This window comes from Carcharhinus amblyrhynchos, chromosome 4, assembly GCF_965287045.1.
Source record: "Carcharhinus amblyrhynchos chromosome 4, sCarAmb.v2.hapA, whole genome shotgun sequence".
Lineage (NCBI taxonomy): Eukaryota > Metazoa > Chordata > Chondrichthyes > Carcharhiniformes > Carcharhinidae > Carcharhinus > Carcharhinus amblyrhynchos.
The window spans coordinates 136,289,439-136,309,895 of NC_137327.1; the positions used below are offsets into that span (position 1 = coordinate 136,289,439).

Consider the following 20,457-nt stretch of genomic DNA (forward strand, 5'->3'; position numbering starts at 1 on the left):
AAGAGTTACCACTAGCTTGACACAAAGGCTTCTCTCTTGGGACTAGGACTATTGCTAGTTTTCTTCCAGTGAGTTCACAATGCTTCACATCCATCTCTTCTCAAGACAACCAAAATCACCCTCTAAACCTACTATTCTTCAACTTCAATCAGTTCCCTAAACTCAAGAGTGAGCTATTTTAGCAGAGGTACTACTACAAAAATTGGACATAGCTTAACTACTGTTCCAATAGCTTCTCAGAGTTTGAAAATCCCTGTCTGCAATCTGACACATTCCCTCTCTCTCAAATTGTCTTTTTCTCCTGGTGTCCTTGGCACAGGCACACACTCCTATCGAAACTCATCTCAATCCTGATTTTAAGTCCCAAGCCAGGGAGCTGACAGTGGGAAAGATGACAACAGCTTTGCAAAGGGATCCAAGCACAAACTCAGCAGCATGCTGTGCTTCCAGCAACTTTAAAACCCAGTAGAACATACTTCAACTAAATGTAGCCAACATCAAGTCTAATGGTAAAGTCAATGTAAGTCACTTAAAAAAAAATCCCATTTCTTCATTGGTGCATTTCTGATACTTAAAAAATGCACACATTATTATTACACCTTACTAAGCTGATTATTTTACTCAAAAAACTACGCAACAGGCCATTGTCCTTTGATATCACAGATCAAGCATTACAAAGGCCAATCTTGCTAATCTAGCTAAAAGATAAAGTAGCAGAAGGCAAGAAAATTGGTATCTCAATGTTGGAATGGAGATGGAAAAGTTATGCCGGAGCCTCCAGATCTGGACGAATAATTGGGCTGAATTTTGGTTCTAGCAAGCTAGGTTTGAAGTTGGGGAAGCTGAAGTCAGAGGCCTCAAAGCCTCAGATGGACAAAACCAGTGTTTAGACCTGGGTAACCAAAGTACAATACAACAAATTTATATAGTGCCTTTAACAAAATTAAACATTTGAAAGGAGGATTATGAAAAGGTGTGACACTGTCACCTGAGGAGATTAGGTCAAAAGATCAAAAACTTCGAGAAAGGTAGTTTTTAGTGATTGGCTTAAGGGGGGAGTTGGAGAAGTGGAGAGGTGTAGGAGTGTTTGCCTGACTTAGCTTCGGGGCAATAGGTCACCAGTGGAGGAGTGATTTTAAAAAAAAAATCGGGATGCACAAGAGACCTGAATTAGATATTGCAGAGGAGATTGCATGGATAGACAGGGATGAGGCTATGGGGCGGGTAAGGAAACAACGACTTTGAAAACATGCTTGAGAATTTTCAAATCATGTTGCTGCTTGAGCAGGAGCCAACACAGATTAGCTAGTATAGGTGTGATAGGGGAACAGGATTTGCTGATAGTTAAGACACAAGCAGCAAAGCTTTGGACAATTAGTTTTGATTTTGTTCCATGCTCCTTGCAAGTTGTTGCAGTGCATCTTGTAGATGATGCACACTGCTGCCACTGTCCGGTGCTAAGGAAAATGAATGTTTACAGTACTGGATGGAGTGGTGGTCAAATTGGCTGCTTTGTCTTCAAAAATGCCTCAAAGGAAATTTTCACGTGTTTAATTGGGACCTTGACTTGTTTATTTGCCTAAACCAAGGTAATTTGCCATTCTAAGTGGTAATGGTTAAAAAGATTTTTAAAAAATTGATCAACTGGACTTCTGCGAATATTCTCACTGGTTGTTTACATGATCGTTAAACAAAAGGAGCAACGAAAAGGAGACTATTTAATTACCAATTAAGCTAAATACAATTAAATGCTTGAAAATGTCCTGTGACACTTAAGCAGCCCATTTGATTGGCACCCAATCCACTAATTTAAATATTCACTCCTTCCACCACCAACATAATGAATGCCATTGTGTGCCATCTACAAGATGCAGTGCAAATTACCAAGGTTTCTTTCGCAGACCCTGTCAGAGTCGTGATCTCAACCACCTAGGACAAAGACAGTAGATCCATGGGGACATAAGTTCCCCTCCAAGTCACACACCATCCTGACTTGGAACGGTATCACTGACCCCTCATTCTTGCAGAGTCACAAAAGGATGAACAGCAAATAGCAGATAACAGTGAATCAAGGTTCTATTCTCAAAACTTTTATGGTGCAACTTTTACAGATGCATTCTTTCTGGTTGTATCACAAGTTGGTATGGCTCCTGCTCTGCTCGAGACCGCAAGAAACTACAAAATGTTGTGAATGGAGCCCAATACATCACGCAAACCAGCTTCCCATCCACCGACTGTTGACACTTCCTGCTGCCTTGGAAAAGCAGCCAGCATAATCAAGAACCCCACGTATTCCGGACATTCTCCCTTCCACCTTCTTCCATTAGGAAAAGGATACAAAAGTCTGAAGTCACGTACCAATCGACTCAAGAGCAGTTTCTTCCCTGCTGCCATCAGACTTTTGACTAGACCTATCTCACATTAAGTCAATCTTCTCAACATCCTAGCTAATGACTGCAACACTACATTCTGCCTTCTCTCCTTTTCTTCTCTATGAACGGTATGCTTTGACTGTAGAGCACAAGAAATAATACTTTTCACTGTATACTGATGTGACAATAGTAAATCAAATTCAAATCAAAATTAAAAAATGAAGGCATTGTAGGCTCTCTCTAAACATTGCCTTTCAAAGATAAGCTTAGCATTTGCACTATGGAATAGGTTTCTATTTAAAGTTAATTTTTTTTGTGCTGGTCAGCACAAAATATTAGTACAATACCTAATACAGACTGAAACATGAAGTATGCATGAAGCTCAATATAAAAACATAATGGAGACATCACTGGTCACTAAGCTGTACGTCAGAGAACTGCAACCACTGATCCTGCCTCTCTCAAAAGGTCTTGGTCAATCAAATCCAATAAGCCCTTCATGTGTATCAAGGTGGTTTGAGACTTTCAATGCAAACCATGCAAATCCATTATATGCAGTAGCATAAATGGATCGCTTTCTCAAAAACTATTCATTGATCCCAACAGGAAAACATAACTGGGCTCAACACTGCCCAGTGTATGTTGTCCAGGGCCTCTAGCTACATAAAATGCCAAAAAACCTTACAATGCAAAATAATACATAATGAACAACCATTTGGACAAGGTACAAAGAATCAATTACTTGTGGAATTGTACTCTAATGTGCAATGGGCAGAAAATTAAAAAGGAATAAATAAAATTGTTCAGATGAGAATGTATGTGATACAGATCCGCAGAGTGCCCCAACAGCATATTTTAAACGTATAAAATCCACGTTTGTGTTTGTAAGACACTCACTCAAGTTTAATGTTAAAATATCCAAATCAAAACTCAACATGAAAGTGAAAAGTTTAACATCAAGGTGAAATTTGGTTCCCCATTACCTTATTACGGCAATAATCATTTCTATAAAATTTTATTACAGGGCCATTTGTTTCACACCAAAAGAAAACAGAAAGGGGATAGATCATTGTACTTTACTCAAAGTTGTATTCAATATTCCATGTGGAGGCAAAAGGAAAACCACTCAAGTTATTTGGCAAAGTGCAAGGATAGCTAGACAGAACAATTCACTTCTGATTAGTAAAAAAATGTAAATAAGCATGATGTTTCTGATAAGCAGCAAAGATAAAATACATTTCAGGCAGTTTTGTTTACAGAACTTAAAATATACAAGTAATTTTCATTGCAAAGCTGTTTTTCATTAATTAGTTTTAATGTAATAACATTCAAGAATCAGAGAACCACTTTTTTTAAAAAAACAGGCTATCTTGGAAATAATGAAAAATGTTTATTCCCTAGTTGATCTTGTAATTATGCTCATTGTCTTCACTTGTCTACATCTGTCTTTCATCTATTTCCTTCCTCTGCAAGTCCTTCTTCCTGTGGTCATATGCATTTCACAACTTTTACTGATATTGAAAATTACATTTTTCATATTTTTAAAGGCTAAGTGGTACAGTAAGACAAGCAACAAAAATAGCATTTACTTGAACAGAAATAAGAATGGAGTAGTAAGGGATGAGGATGGATTGATTGTACTGGTACCAAGAGAAACTTTGATGCTAACCTGATTTGTAATCGAGTTCCAAGAAGGAGTGCGTGCCAAATCACTGATGGGAACAGGAGAATCTCAAAGCTTGCTACTTCTCAACGTTAAATTTTTAACGACGTACAAGAATAGCATCTATTAGAGTAACTTATCTTGATATTGAATGCAGTGGTTTGTCACTCAGGACAGGCACTGCAATATGCAGCACCCTACCATTCAATTTTGATGCTGAACCACTTTTAAAACCTCAGAGGAAGGAAATAGGATTAGAATACTGGGTCTCGACGTCAAGATGATGAACATAATCAGTAAGATGCTCGGATTGAAGAAAAAAAATGATAGGCAAAATAAAAAATCTCAAATGTATTCCAGTGTGATGCAACTTGTCCCAGTTAACTCCAGCCCTTACTTATCAACCAAACATCGCTTCAGTTTCAGTATATCACAAAAATACAGAGAAAGCACAATTCTTTGCTACACCAAAAAGACAACAGCCCAATAAAACTCTGCTTTCAATAGGTCACAAATAAATTCTACAAGTCCAGTAATTAAGTAATCTGTAGGGCCAAGCTAAGTAACTTTGTACAAATGCAATATTTTGATACAGTAAATTCATGTGCTCAAACAAGGGAGCAGCCAACAAGATATTACCACTTGACCAAACCAGATCAATTAATGAAAATTAAACATTTTTACAGAAAGTTACGTTGAGTAACCTACAACATTTGATCATGAAAATTCATTGTTTAAAGATAGTAAAGTTACCATAGTCCCAGATGACCATTGGCATTGACTGGTGGTTATTTAACCTGAGAATCATCACACCTTAGACAAGGGGCAAGGTTGAAAAGGCAGGCCTTCATGAATAACCTCAGTTGGTACAGGAAAATAGTTTAAAGATATGCTTTACGCAATTAAGAACTGCTGACACAGTTCAATAATGTAATTGCTAGTTTGCTCTTCATCTCTAATTCGCTTGAACCAAGTGTAAACTTGTTCTTCTATGTCAGCATTCGGTTTGAAGATGACTTTAATAAAAGCAGGTATGGCTTGACCAAAAGCTGCTTCTGTCCATTATCCGCTTATTGTATGAGAAAAGGTTGAGGACTCTGGTTCTGTACTCATTGGAGTTTAGAAGGATGAACTTACAGGATACTGAGAGTCCTGGATAGAGTGGGCATGGAGAGGAGGTTTCCACTAGTAGAAAAGCCTAGAACCAGAGGGCACAATTTCAGGCTAAAGGGATGATCCTTTAAAAACAGAGATGAGGAGAAATTTCTTCAGCCAGAGAGTGGTGAATCTGTGGAACACTGCTGCATAAGGTAAGGTCATCGAGTGTCTTTAAGACAGAGATAGATAGGTTCTTGATTAATAAGGGGCTACGGGGAAAAAGGCAGGGGAATGGGGATGAGAAAAATATCAGCCATGATTGAACAGCGGAGCAGACTTGATAGGAGCAGAATTAGGCTATGTTTTATGGCGATAAAGATGGGAAGCATTGCAGTCTAAAGTGACTTTTGTTTAAAGATTTTAATCAGCTGCAGTTTTCCATTATGTTAAGAACAATTTTAAAAGGTAAAGTGACATGTCTGACAGGCCCATAAACAGACAGCCAGTTCTAGAAGTGAAATGGCAATATAATTTGTGTTAGTAAATTAATAAGAACTTCAGTATATGGCCCAGGAAGCCTGCTCTGCCATTCACAGCTGTCTGATCTTGGCCCCAACTTCACTTTCCTGCCTATTCCACATAACCCTCAATCTATCATGGTTTAAAAATATGCATCTCAGCCTTGAACATATTCAAGAACTTGGGTCTCCACTCTAGCTCTGTGGTAGAGAATTTCAAGTTTAAATGATTCTGAAGAAATTCTTCCTCATTGCCATCTTAAATAGGAGTCTTCTTTGTTGAGACCCAGGCTAGAAACTCCAAGTTATTTTGAGAAAATTACCTTGATCCCAAGTTCTACATTTAATTCTGGCACGGTTGAGCAAAGGTGTTGCACTTCAGGTATGATTCAAGTGACCCACTAGGAAGCTTTCATCAAAAAAATTAAGAGTACGGTTAAAAGATAAAGATTTAGCATTACTTTTATCAATTACAAGAATTAAACACGGCACAGTATAAATCCTAATAGCTAGTTATCTATGTTGTTCCAAGTCAACACCACCCCACAGACTTGGCACAAAACGTATGCTCACGTGATGCTAGATTTTCAGCTTTTTTTTTAAAACACCTGCTGGGAATTGGTCCTTTGAACGTTGGATGAAATCTGAAGCTTCCTAGTCCTGGAATTTTCAGAAAGCCTCTCGGTGGAGACAGAGGCACTGCCTTTTTCCACCAGCTTCTAGCAGCAACTGAGAAAATGAAACTAAAACTGGACTTTTCTATGGAAAAACTGTCCCCATATCACCTGTCCCGTCAATCATCCCCAAATCAAGCTTCACTTGGCAATCCCCAAAAGACCATTAAACCACAGAACACTGCATCAGTTCAGATTAAAACCTACATGTTCATTATATTGCTTCAGTCACAGACATCATGGCACCAATAAAATGATAAAGGAACGTGATTAAAATACATTTCTTAAAGGCACAGTATTGTCACACTGTATTCTGAAACTATGCCACCCCCATTCTAAATTCCACATGGGAGAAATATTCTGACCATCTACCTTATCAAGCCTCAAAATCTTGTAGGTCAATTCTCATTTCTCTAAACTCCGACGAGGAAAGGCTCAAGCTGCTCAACCTTCCCTCATAAGAAAACCCCTTCATCTCAGGAAGCAACCCGAGTGAAATTTCGACAGCCTCACGTGCAAATATATCCCTCCTTAAATAAGGAAACTAAAATTGGATGCGGTATTCTTGTGGTCTCATCAGCATCCTGTACAGTTGTAGCAAGACTTCCCAGCTTTTATATTTTATACTCCATTCTAAATTAGTTGATGAATGACTAATCAATCATTAATAAAGCACTTAGAGTATACATTTCAATTAGAAGCTTAAAGAAATTGCTGCAGTGGTTGGAAAAATTGTATATCACCGAAACAGGAGGGAGATAAAGCTGGAACGTAACAAACTCTATTCAATGAGCACATTATAAAATCAATTTCCATTTCAAAGTCCTGGTTTTGCTATCATGCAAGTGGTATTGAAGCTGACAGGGCTGGGGAAAAAAAGCACATGGAGCTATGGTAATATTTATGAAAATTAGATCTGCTTGTGGCTCATTTCAATTATGTGCACTAATTGTAATTAAGTGCAATTACGTAGAATCACAGAATCCCTTCTGTACAAAAAGAAGCCATTCAGCCCATCGAGTCTGCACCGACAATAATCCCCCAAGGTCCTGTCCCCGTAACCCCACATAACTACACTACTAATCTCCTTGACATCAAGGGTCAATTTAGCATGGCCAATCCACCTAACCTTATTTGCTGTTAAACAAACCACAAATACTCACTCAAGAGTAGGAATCAAATCAACAATTCATTGAAAATAATCCAAGAAAACGGAGTAAATCGTACCAAAACTGCTGCAGGTATGTCCTGATATACATGAGCTGATTTAACTTGGGTACAATTTAAAAGCTTTTCTCTAATATCCCTAATTCAAAGATTTCCCTTCCCTAGCCCTTACAGCCAAACCTTTGCTTTATTTTGCCCTTTGGAGCCTGAATTGCAGACAATGTTTACACTGCTGCTGGTTCTACTTCTGAGTCGGCATGTGAAGTCAGCATGACATTGCAAATGCTCACAAGATCATCTTTAGCACTGCATCAAAGTGGAAACTGCTATGCTGCAGTGCTGACTACATGAAAATACACCTTAAATCGCATCACTTTGCAATACACACCTTGGTGTTTCAAGCAAGAAACCACTAATATGCTTACGGTGTTCACAGAGGTATAATTTGTGGTTTGCTATTTCTCTATATAATTAGTTGAGAGCCTATATAACTGGTAGAATGGTGATGATAAAGCTACTTCATGCAGCAAGTGTGGAGCTGCTGCAGTTGAGTAAAATCAAAGAGAGAAAAACCCCAGAAACTGAATGGCATGCATCCATACCATAATCCTGAATGGTTAAACGAACCAATGTGGTTAAATGTTATCACTCCGTCTGTTAAATATCTTTGCAGTTAGGATGTCAAAACTGGTACCTAACTAGCCTACTGACATTTAGGGATTATGTTATTGAATGGAAATAAAAACACCATGTGTGCATGTGCATCCTAATTTGTATCCTAAACATTCACAAACCCCCAGCACTGGATAGCGTGGCTGCAGTGTATACTATCAACAGTGTATTACTGCAACTCAATATACTTGGGCAGAACTCTGACATCTTAAAAAGAGCAGCAAGTGTGCAAAAACAGCATTTGTTCAAAGGTGACCTGGATGTTACACATCATCCTGACTTGCATAATGTTGATATTGCTTCATTACCACAAAGTCAAAACCCCAGAACTCCCAAACATCATTACCATCACCATATGGATAGTAGCCGATTTAAAAAGGTGGCCCATCAGCATTGTCTCAGAGCAAACGAGGATCAGCAATATTAAGGTATCCTTGTTTACCTTGAGTGAATGAAATGAAAATAGAAAATGCCATCAAATACAAAAGCTTTTGTTTCCATTGTAGCAAGGGGCAAAATGAAGTTTTGAATTGGAGAAAAGAGTTTTCAAATCCCATTCAGTTCAGTGCTTAAAGCTACAATGTCCCTTCTACTCCCTGCACTTTCTCCCTAGAAATTCAAAGTTATATGATACAATAAAAAAGGTTGAAGTTATGCAATCTCTTGCTCTTCATTTAATCTGGCCACTCCTCTTTTTAAAAAGGCATATTTACAACTGCAGTAATGTTACCTAGTCCCAAGAGGTCAGTAATGCAGTCCTAGAACCATTTAGTGGAAACTAAATACCAAAATGAGACATACTTAAAGACATTAATTTATATAGCACACGCTTCATGACCTCGAAAGTGTCCCACAGTGCTTGACAGACAATGATGTTTACAGTCAATGAAGTAACCTTTGAATTGCAGTCACCAGCCTGCAGCATTATCTTTTACTTCCAGTGACAATTTGAAAACAAAATTTACAGAGACCATTAAAAAATGCTAGTACTGACCAGAATACCTCATTTTGGTTCTTAATGACCAAAAACAGTACATCACTTACACTGGTACTGGCAAGTTTGACTGCTTTTAATCTCCATGACTCCGTGCTAGGTCACTCAGGTAAATTCTAACTACTCATTTTTGCAGTAACCTTTAAAACAGGACATTGGCCAAGGTACTTCACAGGAGTATAATCAGGAAAAAAAAATTATAAAGTTACAAGAGATGGGTGACTCACAAATCTAGAGACAGGTTTTAAGGAAGGTCCAAAAATGGAGTTAAGGATGGAGTGGCAGAAAGGTTTTAGGGAGGGGATGCCGGAGGTTAGAACCATGGTAGAGGATGGCACAGCAAACAACGGCAGGATAAAATAAGTGGGAGGAAAGAGAACAAAAAAAAAACATTTGGAGGAATGGAGAGTTCCAAGAGGTTAAAGAGATAGACAGATGAGGATACTGAAGGATTGGACTAGGAGGATGAGAATTTTAAAAATCACAGCATTGGTGGATCAGGGCTAATGTAGGTCAATGTGTACAAGTGTGATGGATAGATTTGGTACAAATTGGGATACAAAGGCAGCAAAGTTTAAATGTAAAATGAGTGACATTGTTTTTTTTCCACCAAGAAAGATTCTTCTAAAAATAATTATTCATCAGAAACATTCAGGCTTTTACTGGGGCCAAGAATATTCAATGTTATATTTTTAACCTACAAAAGCAAATTGGAAAAAAGACACCTCGACATTAATTTTTGGCCTCTGATATCCAACAAATTAACTCAATTAATGCCATCAGCAGCATTTTTTTTTCCAAAAAACAAGAAAAAAATGGAGCAACACAATAAATTCCAGTTTATCAATTTCCTTCATGCCAAAGAATTTTTAACTTGTTTAATACAAAACTGTTTAAAAAGACTGGAAATGAGGGAGACTGTGGAAAGCAGTGCCTTTGTTAGACCTAATGTATAGAACTCAAATCAGAGAAAGTCCAATACAAACTGTCCTTATCACGAGGTCACTGTACGCAGAAGGATGATCTTGATTCACCCATCCAAACACTGTAGAGTTTCCCCACATAGTCACAATTGTTTTGTTTTATTTATTCCTTTTTTTTTTAACCTTTATTATTCTGCAAGTTTACTTTAGTATTTATGACATATTTTCTGATTCAGTCCTGAAATTTCCTTTTAGCAACTGAACCAGTTTCTACAATTTTATTGCTGATTTTAAATTTAATGTAATATTTGTTTTTTTTAAAAAAATTACTTTATAATTGGATATACCTCATGCAAGGTCATTTTCTCAGGTGCCTGTTTTATAGGATGAAATAACCAAGTTTCTCTAGTCTCTTTTCAATTCAGATCCATAACACCAGATATCAGCATCTTCCTCACACTGCTTCCAGCACTTTAAAGTCCCTGGTTTCTTATCAACCTAACTGAACGCTGTACTCGAGCTGAAGTCTGACAATAGAACCATCAAAGCTTGATTATTACCATCTCCAACGTATTGTGCTGCATTCTTGAGTCTCTTTCAACTTCATCCTTAACTATTTCGTCAGTCATGGCGTGTACGTTGTCAGATTTTCCTTCCTATGTGAAGGCTTTACAGTAGTCTGCATGAAATTGCATCCAACGTTATCAGCTGACTTGCTTTGCTCAACTTCTGTACTTTCTAAACTGCCTCCTCCAATTGTATGCACACTTCTGATTTGAAATCAAGTGAAAATTTAACCACAGTACATCAAATTCTTAAATCCAAATAATTTTTATAGTTTAAAAAAACAGGAGTCCCAGCAGCAAGCTAAGCTCTTACAACCGTTCTAAAGAGCATTCATTACGCGTGCGCCATAATAATTGCAGTATATTACACACGGGAAGTCGCAAGGCATGCTCAAAATTTCATATGATAGAAATACCATGCCAGCAGATAAGTGAATTTTACAGCAAGGAAGATAATGGTCAATGTCTGTGCTGGTTAGTTGCTGAAACAATTCAGAAAGAATTCTATTGTTCTCTTCCTCCCCCCCACAAACACGGAATGCATAAAGATTTCACTAACTTGACAGTGTACTTGCAAGTTAAATACACAAGAGCCACATAACAACAAGACATTAAAACAGCCCAACTTGAGTATAAAATTGGATCACGTCTACAAAAGGTAGGATTGATTTTTGGCTGGATGGATGGATTTTTAAGAAATATTTTACCAGAATGCAGCAGGTCAAATTCAGGGAACATTAGGTTTGTATGGATGAAGTTCAAAAGTGGCCTTCTCTTTATGACTTAAGCAGTAGGACAATTAAGTGAAAAAGTCCTTCACAGATTAATCATTTTTTTTTTAAACGTATTATGCAAATTTCCTGAACCTTTGTATATCTTTCCACAACTAAAAATGCCGTTTGTATATTTTGCCATAACTAAAAATGAGGGGGAGAATTCCAATTTTTAAATATAGTTTTAAGAGTCTCCACCTACAGTTCTACATGCTAAAGAACAATTTATAATGACTTATCTTTTGCCAAGGCCCCAACAATTAACAATTCAATTTGCACCTAAAAAGAAAGCACATGCTTCAGTTTCACATCAGTTAAATGACATCAGCTTCAAATCACAAGTACACCCATGTGACAGTCCATATAGAATATGCTCAAGAATAGCTGCAGGACTCTTGGACTCTGACAATGTAAATATGCATCTTCTGCTTTAAGACCACTGAAGACACAAACTAATAAAATACTCTTCCTCTTTCCACTCAGTGCTCCAAGTGTCTCTTGGTCAGCAATCCCCAAGGGAATGAGTATAAAAAATTTGCTCCAAGTAACATCACACAGATGTCAGGTGCCTTCCAAACTTACTCATTATGTGGAGAGTGGGTTATGTGGGAAGTAGAATGATCTAGCCTTCATACATGCAAGGTCTTCTATCTGCTATTCATGGTGACAAAGCAAAATATATCCCAGTAGTCAATTCATGTAATTGTTCCAATGAAGCAAAATTCAAGTATGAAATACATTGGGCATAAAAATGACTAACCTAGGAAGCAAATTTTATTCCACTAATATGGAACTGAATCTGATCATTCTGGAGTTTAGGTAGAAAGGAGTATGATACCAGTACAATTAACGCCGGTTATAATTTCAGCTCTAATACATTTGATTTCCATTCCAAAAATGGTAGTTGGCGACAGTCAACTGGAGATCAAAAACTCCAGGTACTGCCAAGACTATTAACAATGCAGTCTTACCAGATACCAGAATGCAGGTCAAATTGAGGGAACATTAGGTTTGTATACATGTGCTTCGAACAAACTTTGAAAAATTGTGCATTATATGATAATGGATGTTATCTGAGGTCATGATCTTATAAAATGTTCCTAATTCACAATAAAGTCATTCTGTAACCTGTAACAAGGATCTACGATTGCCATTAATATTTTAATTAACTTTACTTTTAATTTTTGTAAAAGGAAGAAAATAGTGCAATTTCAAACATTGGGAAAACTAGATGGAGGAGATGAGCAATGAACAAATAAGTATGAGGGGATTTTCTCAAAGGCTTTTTTTTAAAACAAATTACTGAACAGCACTGGCATTCTTTGATTATTATTTGCAATAGGGTCCAAAATGTTCAAGGATTGACTCATGCAAGTTAATATTCTTTCACTGGCATACCTGTGAATTACCAAGCTACAAGATTATACTACCAGAACTACTGGCGGTTTTTTTAAAAATCTGAATCTTTGCATTAACTCTGCACTTGATAGTAAACTTCTCTCTTCTTTTTGGCACTGTTCTAGCTATCCACGCTCTATACCAGCCATCACACTCTATACCAGCAGCCATTTACAAATTCTGCACCAAAACAAGCTATAAAGCCTGCACAACAACTGAGTTGTTGGGGATGAGACTAAAGAGAAAGAAAAGTACTGTTAATAAAATGAGAGAAGTGCACGTATTGCTCTGTTAACTCAAGACTTAACAATACAGACAATGGAGCAAACTGCTGTCAAAAACTACTGTAAGCTACTAGACAGTGGATCAGAGAGGCAGACAGGAAGGGAAAGGAGGAAACTGTGTGGCTGTATTTACATCTGGGTCACAATTGAGTCTCAGGTACAAGTGAGCTACCTAAGCATCTCAAAAAAGAGGGTATTAATAGCTTTGGTGGAAATATAAATATCTATTTTAAAGCAGAATGTCACACTAAGCTAGCTTTCAAAGAAAGGCTTCTACTTTAGAACCGGACACCATTTTTCAACTTCCCATCAATTTTTAAAAATTCATTCTCTGGATATGGGTATCACCTGCAAGTTCAACATTTATATTGCGCATCCCCCGTTACATTGACATGGCAGTAGTTTCATTGATTGTATCTTTTTGGGAGAAGTTTTTTTGGGAAAAAAGTGCTGGCAAAAAGGTCCAGTCGCTTCCTACTTCCCACTGCTAACCCCAATTTAGGTCCTTACATTATGACCTGCCAATGTCTGCAGAATGTTTAGTTTATTTACTAGTGTCACAAGTAGGCTTACAACAACACTGCAAAATTACTGTGAAAATCCTCCAGTCGCCACACTCTGTGCCTGTCCGGGTACATAGAGGGAGAATTTAGCATGACCAATGCATCTAACCAGCACATTTTTCCGACTGTGGGAGGAAACCAGAGCACGTGGAGGAAACCCATGCAGAAATGGGGACAATGTGCAGAGTCTACAGTCAGTAACCCAAGCCGGAATTGAACCCAGGTCCCTGGTGCTGTGAGGCAGCAGTGCTAACCACTGTCACCATGCCGCCCACGAGCTTCAGAATGGAAGATTTACATTGTTGCTGAACATTTAGAGCAATATTTACAGCTGATAGCTGGGCACAATAGATTTCAGTAATCAATGCAAATGCTGTTCCTCCAATGCATCTAATTCAGATATTAAACAAATAATTTTCAAACTATAGCATTTAAGGATATCATTTATAGCATTTTGCCTCTTTCTTCTCCCAGTAGCAACATAGTCACTTATATACAAAAGTATAGAGTCCCAGAGAAGGTAGTGATTTGTGATCAACTAACATTTTAAGAATAAGCCAGTTCAGTATTTGTTCTGCAGAGTGAATATTAGAAATATAAATAGCTCTGATTTCCTGTACCTTCAAGGGAAGTAACAGGTGCCTCTGAAGTAATTGACCAAGTGGTGATTACAAAAGTACACAGACAATATTGAGAAACTAAGTGGGTTTCTTCTGGGTGTGGATTTAAGCCTTCAAGATGTACCATGGCCAAATTCCTTAGAAGCCTTGCTTGCACTTTAGTATTAAGCTTATCTGCATGAATCCAATCTGATTCTATTAAAAAATCTATTCCTTTCCTTCCCAAAATTGAAAACATAGGCAATGGTACATAATGCACCCTCTGAAATGAATTAGCATTATACAATTGCAGAAAGCAAATATGCTATGATTATTGAACTAAATAGACAGTATCTATGTGCAGAACTGTACCATAGCTTACTGTATTTAGCCTACTAGAGATTTCCAACTATATAAGTGACAATCAGCACCTTAAGTATTAGGGATATTTTAAGAAACTCTTGTAAATCACACATTTCCATATGCTTACCCAGTAGTTTCACGCTCAAATTCTAACAGTGGCAGAGCCGTTCCAAAACAACAAACTAGGTTAACTTAATTAGGTTTGTATACAGCCCCATATATTATCCAGACCACTTATTACACTAATTACCCATTTAATTTCCTTCTTGCTCTTTAGACAGAAAGCAGAGGGCTTCAAGTAAATATATCAGTGTATGTAGCGTTGGGAGTAACTGGCAAACAAGTGGCATTATACGAGTGCTGAAACAATACAAGAAAACAAAGCCTCAAAAGCTCACCTGGTAAGAGTGTACTCCCTGAGTCCTGAATGTAGGTTCATGGCAGAAAAAGTACCTATGCATCCTCGCAGCCGTTTATCACGGCCAATCTTCCATGTCACAAATAATGGGCTGGAAAATAAATTAAGCACATAAGCACTAGAGTAATAAATGCTTTTTGCACAAGTTTCATATCTCAAGTAAAGTACACACGTTTTGCCCTGATTCAAAAATTTGAAGCATCGCAGATAATCTGACTGTTCTTTTAATAAACTATTTGTTCAACTGTTATACTTCACTTTTAAATTTCAAAACACTACCACCAATTGTACTTACGAACATCAGCTACATTATGTTACCATTTAAGTTTTGCCATTAACACACTTGTCACCTGACTTAGGTACAATCAACACCTTTAGTCTTTAACACCATCATCAACACTTCCTTTGTTTTGTGACTATGTCATCATTGTCAAATCTCTCCTGAGCATCTACCTATCTGACGTTTGATTTTGCTCCACCTGTTCCACAGTATAGAATCCATCACATTCCTAACTCCCTTCAGCTCCGAGTCATCTTTTATAGTTAGTTGGCTAAAATAATCACCTCAAAGTTTAGTGCTTCCGGATAAAAAAAGACGCAAAAAAATGAAAATTAGTTTACTTTCCACAAGGTACTTAACACATACCAATTTATGCTGGGTAGTATGCAAGTCTTGAAAAGCAGCATGAGGGAGCAAAAGAGAGAGACCCTACGAGAGTTGAGAAAATGGCAGGAGGGGGAGGTCCAGCAAGATCTGAAAAGGGGCAGGACGAGGAGAGGCTTCATGAAGTAAGCCTTATAGGCAAGCCTAGTAGGTAGGGACTTGTTCAGCACAACTTGTGGGCCGAAAAGCCCGTTTGTGCTGTAGTTTTTCTATGTTCTAACAGCAGAACTGCAAGGTGGATGAGCAAACCAACTATGGCACTGGTCAGCAATCTATTCTTGCAGGAGAGTTAAGTGGAATGCAATGATAGTAAAGTCAGAGGGATAGGCATAGTTCTCTGCACTCAAGAACAAGATTCAGGAGGCCACGTCACCTGCCCAGGACATAGGTTTGAGGCACTTGCTCAGGACTGGACAGAAACTTGCAGTGGGAGAAGATTCAATTCTCAGGGTCCATGTTCATATTAATGACATAAATAGGACTAGGAAAGAGGTTTTGAGGGAGTATGAGCAGCCAAATTAAAAAGCAGAAGTTCAAGGATAATAATCATCTCTGGATTATTATTTGAGCCACAAGCAAACTGGTAGAGAGTAAACAAGGTTAGAGAGTTAAATGCATGGTTCAAAGACTCTGTGGGAGAAATGGTTCTTGATTCATGGCACCTGTACTGGGGAAGTGGGAGCTGATCGTCACCTTAACCATGCTGCAACCTCTGGCATGTCATATAGTTAAGGCAGTAGAGAGAGCTTTAAACTAAATATTGGGAGCAAGGGATCAAGTGTGGGAAAACGTGATAAGTTAAAAACAGATAAGAAACTAGGAATACAGGTCAATTAGTTGAATGTCAGAGAAAATGCTGGAACCTATTTATTAAAAAAGTTACAGCAGGGCACTTGAATAAGCTCAAGGCAATCAGGCAGAGTCAACATGGTATTGTGAAACGGAAATAGTGTATAATTAATAACTGGTGGATGTGCTATGCTTTGATTTCCAGGAGACATCTGACAAGGTGCCTCAAAGGTTCCTATACAAAGCAAATACTCATGGTGTAGGGGGTCACATATTAACACAGATAGATGATTAGTTCGCCAGCAGGAGACAGTCAGCAGAAATGGGTCATTTCATTACTATGAAACAGTACCACATGGATCAGTGCAGGGGCCTCAACTACCTTTATATTCATTGAGGGGATGCAGGGTCACTGCCAAGACCAGCATTAACTCCCCATTTGTAGTAACCCTCGAGAATGTTGCATTGCTTGCTTGAACCATTGCAGACCTTATTGTAGGGACAATCACAATGCTGTAAGGTAGAGAGTACCAGGATTTTGAATGAAGAAATGGCAATATATTTCCAAGTCAGGATGGTGGGAGGCTTGGAGGGGTATTTGATGGTAGTGTTCCCATACATCTGCTGAACTTGTCCTCTTAGTAGTAAAGGTAACAGGTTTGGAAATTGCTGTCAAAGGAGTCTCGAGTTGCTTGGTGCATCTCATAGATGCGCCATGGTTTGTTGGTGCTGGAGGGAATTAATTTTGAAGGTGGTAGATGGGGCATCAGGATTGCTTTGTTCTGGGTGTCATTTTTTGTTGTTGGAATCACATATCTGTGAAAATGGACAGTACTATTTTCATCATACTCCTGACTTGTGCCTTACAATTGGTGGATAGGCTTTGGGCAAATCAGGAGAGTTACTCACCACAGAATTCCCAGACTGCTGTTGCAGCCACAGTATTCATATGGCTAGTCCCGTTCAGTTTCTATTCAATGGTAATACTCAGGTTGTTGGTAGTGAGGAATTAATCCCATTTTCCAGCCCTTGGCTTAGGTGGGCAGGTCAGGACCTTTCATGCATTGGGTGTAGACTCAGTGGGTCAAAGGGCCACATCTGCAATGTAGTATTGAGAGATTCAGCAATGGCATTGCCACTGAATGTCATTGACAGATGGTTAGATTCTCTCTTGTTGGAGATGGCACTTAAGTGACAATTAACATTCACGCCATTAAACAGCCTGAATATTGCCTGCATCTTGTTGCAAGTGGGCACTGAGATTCAGTATCCAAGGAACTGCAAATTGTGTAATCATGACCAAACATTATAACTTTTGACCTTATAATGGAAGGAAGATCATTGATGAAGCAACAAATTTACAATCGATATCAATTGGCTAGCTATAGTTGCCAATTTCGCTGATGGCCTGAAATAGGTAGGAAAACAAGTTGTGAAGAGAGTGCAAGGGGGATCTGCAAACAGATATTGATAAGTTAAGCGAGTCTGCAAATACAAAAAGACAGGTGTAGCATAATGTGGAAAAACGTGAACTTGTTCATTTTGGTAGGAAGAATAGAGAAGCAGCATATTTAAATGGAGAGAGATTGCAGAAGCCTGAGGTACAAAAGCCTGGGTATTCTAGTGCATGAACAGCAGAAGGCTAGTATGCAGGTACAGTAAGTGATTAGAAAGGCGAATGGAATGCAATTGTTTATGGAGGAGAGTGGAATACAAAAATGGGAGATCACATCTGGAGTACTGTGTAGAGTTTTGGTTTCCTTATTTAAGGAAGGATATAATTGTATTAGAAGTCATTCACGAAGATTCACTCAACTGATTCCTGGAGTGAGCAGTTACGTTATGAGTAAAAGTTGGACAGACTGAGCCTGTATCCATTGGAGTTTAAAAGAATGAGAAGTGTTGATTTGATTTATTATTGTCATGTGTATTAATAGTAAAAGTATTGTTTCTTGCGTGTTATATAGACAAAGCATACCGTTCATAGAGAAGGAAATGAGTGTAGAATGTAGTGCTACAGTCATAGTGAGCGTGTAGAGAAAGATCAACTTAATTCAAGGCAGGTCCATTCAAAAGTCTGATGGCAGCAGGAAGAAGCTGTTCTTGAGTCAGTTGGTACGTGACCTCAGTCTTATACCTATTTCCAGATGGAAGGTGGTGGGAGAGAGAATGTCTGGGGTACATGGTGTCCTTAATTATGCTGGCTGTTTTGCTGAGGCAGTGGAAAATGTAGACGGAGTCAATGGATGGGACGCTGGTTCGAGAGATGGATTGGGCTACATTCCACAACCTTTTATAGTTTGCAGTCTTGGGCAGAGCAAGAGCCATACCAAGCTGTGATACAACCAGAAAAAAATGCTATGGGGCATCTATAAAACTTGGTGAGAATCGTAGCTGTCATACCAAATTTCCTTAGTCTTCTAAAGTAGAGGCATTGGTAGACTTTAAGTCTAGTGTTGGCATTGTGGGGTGGAGGGGGACAACCAGTCAGGTTGTTGGTGATCTGGACACCTATAAACTTGAAGCTCTCAACTTTTCCACTTTGTCCTCATTGATGTAGACAGAGGCATGTTCTCCTCTATGCTTCCTGAAGTCAATCACAATGTCCTTTGTCACCACACCAGTTCACCAGATTCTCTCTCTCTCTCATTCCTGTACTCTGTCTTGTCATTGTTTTGATATCTGTCCCACTGCAGTGGTGTTGTCAGCAAACTTGAAAATCGAATCAGAAGGGAATTTGGCCGCACAGTCAAAGGTGTATAAGGAGTATAGAAGAGGGCTGAGAATTCATCCTTATGTGGCAGTGTTGAGGCTGATCATGGGAGGTGTTGTTGCTTATTCTTACTGATTGTGGTCTGTGATATTATCTAGGTGATTATTAGATTTATTAGGTGATATTATTGAAATATAAAAAGACCAAGGGGGCTTGACAGGGTAAATGCTGCAAGGACATTTCCCCTTGGACAGATCAGAATCAGGTGACAGTTTAAAAATAAGGGGTCTTAAGAGATGACAAGAAATGTTGTGGGGGATATTGGCCTGTGCATCTCTCTTCCCCAAAGAGTGATTGATGCAGATTGAATATTTTTAATAACTGCATAACCTCAAACAGGTCACTGTCCGCAGCAAACTACCCAACCTTCAGGAAAACAGTGACCACGACACCACACAACCTTGCCACAGCAACCTCTGCAAAACGTGTGGATCATCGACACAGATGCCATCATCTCACGTGAAAACACCATCCACCAAGTACACGGTACATACTCATGTGACTTGGCTAACATTGTCTACCTGATAAGCTGCAAGAAAGGATATCCCAAGGCATGGTACACTGGGGAGACCATGCAGACACCATGACAAATGAATGAACACCGCTCGACAATCACCAAGCAAGAGTGTTCCCCTCCAGTCGGGGAAGACTTCAGCAGTCACGGGCATTCACCTCTGATCTTTGGGTAAGCGTTCCCGGCACACGATAATGCAGAGTCGCTGAGCAGAAACAGATTGCCAAGTTCCGCACACGAGGATGGCCTCAACTGGGATCTTGGGTTCATGTCACACTATCTGCAACTCCCACGACTTGCCTGGGCTTGCAAAATCTTACTAACTGTCCTGGCTGGAGACCATACACACCTCTTTAAACTATGCTTAGCTCTCTTTCCACTCATTGTCTGTATCTTTAAGACTTGATTACCTGTAAAGACTCGCATTCCAACCATTATCTTGTAAATTGAGTTTGTGTCTTATATGCCCTGTCTGTGAACACAAGTCCTCACTCACCTGATGAAGGAGCTTGAGGCTCCGAAAGCAAGTGCTGCCAAATAAATCTGGTGTTGAGACACTTCTTACTGTGCTTACCCTAATCCAATGCCGACATCTCCACATCATAGAACATAGAACATAGAACACTACAGCACAAACAGGCCCTTCGGCCCACAAGTTGCGCCGACCACATC

At 38.8% G+C, this 20,457-nt stretch overlaps 1 protein-coding gene across 2 annotated transcripts in view; it reads right to left on the reverse strand.

Moving 5' to 3' along the window:
- ammecr1 (AMMECR nuclear protein 1) overlaps positions 1-20,457 on the reverse strand; it is a 113,368-nt gene that overhangs the window by 33,579 nt on the left and 59,332 nt on the right. The window contains exon 2 of one of the 2 annotated variants that reach the window (XM_080187938.1): positions 15,026-15,136. The exons of the other annotated variant lie outside the window; for it this stretch is intronic. Within the exon in view, the coding sequence (XP_080044064.1) occupies positions 15,026-15,136 (111 nt within the window). The remainder of the gene's footprint in view (positions 1-15,025; positions 15,137-20,457) is intronic. 2 annotated transcript variants of the gene reach the window in all.